We start from the raw sequence: 6,159 nt of genomic DNA on the forward strand, positions 1-6,159 counted from the left end.
AATTAAAAATACACTATTTTGCATTAAACTACCCCAAACTAACCTAACCTAACCTAACCTAGGCCTGATCTAGAGCCTGACATAGACCGAATGCACACGCCTGCACCAGCCAATATGGCGCAACATTCATCCGTTACTGAGCGACAGCCTAACCTAAGTCACTATATGACTATCCCTACAAAATTTGCTCCCCCAACTGAAACTAGGCTTAAAGGGTAAGTCTTAGTTAGAATAGTTCAGGGACGTAATATAATGAAAATTGGTAACGTTGGTTACTTCTAAAGTAATACCCACACATACACTTGCAAAAAAAAAAAAACATTCAGTACAAAAAGATCCATCCATAAAACAGAAAACAAATCTGATACATAAACAGGACCGTCAGTTCATTAAAACTTTTACATATAAAGTTGATATTTGTGGGACTCGTATCAGGTAATTCATATATTTTAAGTATACAACAGAAATGGCTCTGATAACCACAGTACATGCAAAATGTATTGGATCTGCATGAATGCAAACAATATTTTAATGGCTACTCCCCCTGACCTGATTACTGAAACTGTGACTTGGTTTTTGAGTGCCCATAGAAATTACAATAGCGCCCTTCACTCTGTTTACCGGTCATATGATTTGACAATTACATTAACTATTACAGCTAACCGGTACAATACACAAATATCACTTGAACGCTAAGTTACACAAACTACCGGTTACACTGCTCGGATGTCTAATTACACTACCTAGTCTGTGTATGAACGTTAATGCAAGTGAAAAACTGCCACCTACCTTTCCCAACAAGCAGGCAATTGCAGCTACGTACACACGATTATTCTCACTCAGTTCAGTTCAGTTGATGTAACGAGTATTGTCTTTTCATCGGCACTCCTCTTGTGAATTCATTTTTCTAGTTTAAGGTATTATTTTTCTTGTGTTTAGCTCGTCTTTTTTTTTTTTCTTTGCTATTTATTAAGGTATTCCTCTTTCCTTAATTTCTCTCTTTTCCTCCATATATGATATAAATAGTCTTTTATTCATGCAAGTTTATTTTTTCCTTACGGCGTCAAGACTCAAGAGGGGTAGAGCTTATTTTATTTATCTTCTGTGGGAGGGGGGCTACATTATTTTCTCTGCTACCATTTTTATATTTCACTCCTTGACTCAGAGTTTGTCTTTCTCAATTTATTCTTGCTTGCCTCATGTGATTATATTCAAATACGAAGAGATTTTTCGAACTGAGTGTTGTCAAAGTCGTTTCAGAAAACTTGATTTCTGTACAGTTATTGTTATGCTCAATTGATCCTAATTTTTGTTAACCCTATAAGTACAGTATACTCGACACTTTCAATAAGCCGCGTATATTTGCACAACAATCAAAGTCTCATTTAATAAAGTAATTTCATCCATCAGTCCCTGTATGCAAGATAGTACTGCAACACAATACAGTTCGCCAAGCAGACGGAATTATTTAGTGAACGTGTAAATTCCCAAGTACCACCATTATATTGTTGTTTCTGCATTTCTCAGGCACCCCAGAGGAAACTGTTGACCCAGGCTTTTCATTCAAACTAGTGTGAGATGGTGTTCAGGTCCACCACACTACTAGCCAGGGCCCGGGGTGGCGACCGATACTGGAAGAAGAGAAGAATATTTGCTCTGTCAGCGGTAAGGCTCCAGTGGTGTTGGGGAAAACGCCTGCATGTAGTGGCACCGACATAACCTGGCGGCCCCACTGACACCGATATAACCAGACTGCTCCACTGGTTATATAAACGCCCCCCAGCTACATCCTATCCTCTGAAAGGAGAGTGGTGGACTGTAGGATGAGGGTAACTGGTCAGCAGTCAACCTGGTTCACATATCAGTTTAGCTGAGGATATTTTTGCAGGCTTGGACAGTCACATTCATCAGTAGAGAGGTGGCCTGCAGTCCTAACGGACCCAGGTTCGAATCCCGGCTGGGGCAGGGAACAGTTTAAGGATTTGAATTTCACTAAATCAGGCTTTACTGATCTACCAGAAGACCCGCCGACATGTCGTAAAAATACCCCCGCTAATACCAATACACCAGTCCTGTATGAGACAGCCCTAGCATGTATTCAATATGGACGGTGGGTGTTAGCGCCGAAGTGGTGACATGTAGTGGTGTATGGTATGTAGGAGGACTGCTGGGCCTTGATAGCAGGCTGTGAAGCCTATGCCCAGAGTCGGACACATAAAAAAAAAAAAAAAAAAAAAAAGTTAGATCAGTTGGGTGGGATTAGGTTGGATAAGGTAGATCAGGTTAGTTCGGTTAGGCATAGTTAGTTAGGCTAGGTTTGGTAGATAAAACGATAAAATTAGAGTTTCAGCCAAAAACAGAATTACGAGGTTTACCGTTTTTTCTGTATTTTAGACTTCTAAGCCATGTCTCTGCGATTTTTGGTGCATAGGATTATTTTTATTTTACTTGATAAGCCAACCTAACCTAACCCAACCTTCAAGAGTACCGTAAATAAATAATTTTACGAAAATGCCATGGAAGAAAAGTGTCTTAGAATTGTCTAAAATAGCGAAAAATGGATCAAAATCTTGCAATTCTGTTTTTGGCTGAAACTAATAATACTGAAAAAAACATCTATCATCTCTGTTCGAACTGCAAATTTATTGTTTGGTGTCAGTAGGTAAGATATGCTGTGTTTCCTTAACTTGGTGTAAAATTGCCATCTCCCTCTTGAATGGTGAACTGTGAGAAGAAATTAACAGTTGAATGTGGTGCTGATCACAAAGAAGTAACGTGAAAAGAATGCCCAGCCATTGTATTCTCATTCTGCCAGTGCTTTGGGAAACAGGCGACGAATTACCAAATTGGCACTTACTTTTACTGTAATATGCTTGCATGAGGCAGACCAAAAAAGACCTGGGACGAGGTCATAGAGTGTGACCTCATGGATAAGGGACTGAATAGGGAGGCTGCCAGAGATTGAGTAGCCACTGGATGACCAAGGCTGACACATGCAAGCATGTCGGAGCCTTCATTAAACAATATAAGTCTGTTGTATACCATTGGTCAGCTTTACTGTTATAGTATTGGATAGACTGCTGTTATATTCATAACAGAGAAATATTATAGTTTGTTTTCCCATTTTTACAGCATTTTTTTGGCCGCAAGAAGAACATCTACTCATTCGCTCTCCGATATGTGCGCCGAGCCCTGCGCTATTCTACACTTGCCCGAAAGGCAAAGAAACATGACACCAGAGCTGTAAGTGTTGTGTTGGTCATTATGACATTTTCCATGGAGATATTAACCTTATAAAAGTATGGTGCTTATACAGTTAAACATCATTTGGTGATAGTAAAAATGAGTCTGGCCAAGTAGAGAGGATGGAGAATGAGAGACTGGCCAGGAGAGTGTATGTGAGTGAGGTGGAGGAGGAGAGGGGGACCAAGCATGAGGGATGGAGTGGAGAGACATGTGAGAGAGGAGGTATGAGTTGGAGGGGGGGCAGCCAGATGTCCAAGGACAAGGCGATTTGTCAGTGATCACCTGCATAGTAAAGACATTTTGTGTGTCCTAAGTTGGGAAAAAAAAAAAAGTAAGGTGTAGCATGACTGCAGGAAGTGGATATAACTAATCAACTCCTGCTTGCCTAAAATTAAAAATCATATGAAATCATCAAATAGTCATGATTGATGTTTTAAAAAAATGTTGTGGGAGTGAGGAGGTTAATACTGGTGGATGTTACAGCTGTGGGACCTGCGGCTGAATGCAAGCTGTGAGGAATTGAGCACCAAGTACGAGGGCATGAAGGATGTCTTGAACGAGGCTGGAGTTGCTCTTGACCGTAAAACTCTCCAGAATTTGGCAGTCTGGGAACCTCGTTCATTTAGGGTAAGTGAGGCATGGTAGATGGTAGGTTAAGAAGGTAGTAAATGAATGTTTAAGAAAGCAAAATACAGTATGGGATTTGATGGATCACATTCAGTCAGAGTAAGCAAGGCAGCGAAGGCCAGGAAGGTAAATGGGTAATGGGTATGGTAATTGAGTAAGAAAGCTAGATATGGAAGTTGATGAGGCTGGGGAAGTAACAGGATTGATTTGGTTGGATGAATTGTGTGTAAAGGCACTGGTTTAACTCACCATTTTTAACTTGAGTCAACCACAGCCAACCCTATATATGGAACCTTCTTCACTGTACCGTATATGCAGTGTGGGAGTGTATGGTTGGCGCACAGTTTGTTGAAGCCAGAATTTGATTAGAAAAATTTGTTATAGAGTGTACTTTATTATGTTTTTTTTTTCAGGCGCTGGCCTTACTCACAAAGGCCAGACAGGAAGAAATGGGTCTTCACTCCCTGGAGGGGCCAGCAACAAGAGGGGTTATCACTCGGGGCATGTTGTGAGCGTCAGGCAGGCACTTTGTCACACAACATATAGTACGCTGTGGACAGAGCTGTAGTGTTCATAAAGTGTTGCAGGAAAGTTTCTGTTTAAAAAGCACAAGCATCCTATGAACCAGCTAAGAAAGGTACCAGTACAGTATTGTTGCTTGAACATTTTTAGCCTTTTTGTGTAGTCCTTGCATATCTTCTTGTTACTTTCATTTGTTGTACAGCTATGTAATGATTCCCCTCATTCCGTTTTCACTTACTGTTGATTCATACAACATGAAATAGTAAGTTATATTTGTCTGAAAAGAAAAAGCAGTGATGACAACCCTCTGATCTCATGAGGATTCCCATTTACAAGTAAATTATAAGGCATTGGTCATCCCTTGAGGTTTAGGCACTTAAGCAACCAGTTCACTCCTGCACTTTCATAGTGACTATGCTTTAGCCTTTTAGCTGTATACAGTATACTTTTTAACTTTTATTTACACTGTCATCAGTACTGCATGAATGTGATAATACTTGCCTTAAAACAGCCATCCATTTATAGAGGCCTGGATAGTAATACCATATAATATTGCAGGGCAAGTATGATTGATACCTATTGTATTTATTGATCACTTCATTAAGATGATGTGATTTTGAATTTCTTGTTACTTCCAGACCTTTTTTTTTTTTTTTTTTTTTTTTTTTTTTTCTCTCCCCCCCCACTAACAAGCTCAGAGACATTGAATTGTAGGGACCATTACAAGTAGTTTCAGTAGATCCTTATCTCTAAGGCACACTCCTATGCTAAATTAAATTTCTGGTAGCAGTAGTTGTGGCCCCAAGTTCACCTAAATGACCCTGTGGACAGCAGACTGAAGGTGCCCCTCTAATGCAGCCCACCATCCTCCTTTTGGGGGACAGGGAGAGAGGTGAGACGTATAACAGCTCCACCACCCGGTTATATCAGTACCAGCATGTCAAGGCGTCCCTTTCCAGCACCAAATTGTCTGGTAGTAGCAAAAATATAAATAATAATGTCAAGCTGAAGGGGTTAATTTTGCCTTAAGCGTCAGTTTAAAAATGGTTTCCGAAGTGGGAATATCCATGTCAGAGAGGCCATATTTTTAGTTGGCTTCTGGGTTTTCACAGTATGCCTTGAAATCCTCTTTTATGTTACTGATACAAACTGTGTCCGTAGTAAACAGATACACATAACATACAAGAGAAAAGTAAGGGACAAAGTTGAAAACAAATTGTCATGAAAGAGGGAGTGCAAAGTGTCCTGTGTCACCTAAAATATGGCCATCTGTCATGCCATTGTACATATTCCAAAGACCAAAATGTTTAATGTTGAATTATTATTAAACTAGAAAGCTTCATACGACATAGTAATCTTTATCTGGTTACTCATGGTATATTATTATCTATTATATAAGAATTGTAAATACTGTATATTGAATTGGATGTGTCCTTGTATTTGCCTCAAGAAACTTTTTAAACAATCCCTGCATTAACCTTTTCATACCATTCAGTAACCCATAGGCCATTAACTTGTATTAAATGTTGTTGGTTATTATACATTAGCCTAACTGTGATAGAATATATGATAATGATATGTTAGAAGGGTAGGACTATTTGCCGACATGCTATTGCCACACGGAGATATTGAAACTAAGCAGGACAATGAAAAGGATGCGTGTGACGGAGTCTGAAGGTGGGAGATGTGGTAAGCCAAGAAGATGGATGGACATGATAAATAGGTGTGTGAGAAGGCATATTATGGAAGGTAAGCCTAACTCAA

The 6,159-nt window shown here is 39.7% G+C and overlaps 1 protein-coding gene across 1 annotated transcript; it reads left to right on the forward strand.

Moving 5' to 3' along the window:
* Window positions 1-1,495: 1,495 nt before the first annotated feature.
* Window positions 1,496-5,039, forward strand: mRpL20 (mitochondrial ribosomal protein L20). The gene is made up of 4 exons (XM_080266374.1): window positions 1,496-1,665; window positions 3,133-3,243; window positions 3,730-3,873; window positions 4,287-5,039. The coding sequence occupies exons 1-4, from the start codon at window positions 1,579-1,581 to the stop codon at window positions 4,383-4,385; spliced, it is 441 nt and encodes a 146-aa protein (XP_080122500.1). The 5' UTR covers window positions 1,496-1,578; the 3' UTR covers window positions 4,386-5,039.
* Window positions 5,040-6,159: the final 1,120 nt, after the last annotated feature.

Source organism: Coenobita brevimanus, chromosome 20 (genome assembly GCF_032717465.1).
Source record: "Coenobita brevimanus isolate Jiangsu-jjx chromosome 20, ASM3271746v2, whole genome shotgun sequence".
Classification (NCBI taxonomy): Eukaryota; Metazoa; Arthropoda; class Malacostraca; order Decapoda; family Coenobitidae; genus Coenobita; species Coenobita brevimanus.

Bases quoted from the DNA above. Each gene is read 5' to 3' on its own strand.
- mRpL20 (XM_080266374.1), top strand. From the start codon at position 1,579: ATGGTGTTCAGGTCCACCACACTACTAGCCAGGGCCCGGGGTGGCGAC. The intron at 1,666-3,132 runs GTAAGGCTCCAG...CCATTTTTACAG, and splicing joins GAATATTTGCTCTGTCAGCG to CATTTTTTTGGCCGCAAGAA. The intron at 3,244-3,729 runs GTAAGTGTTGTG...TGGATGTTACAG, and splicing joins AGAAACATGACACCAGAGCT to CTGTGGGACCTGCGGCTGAA.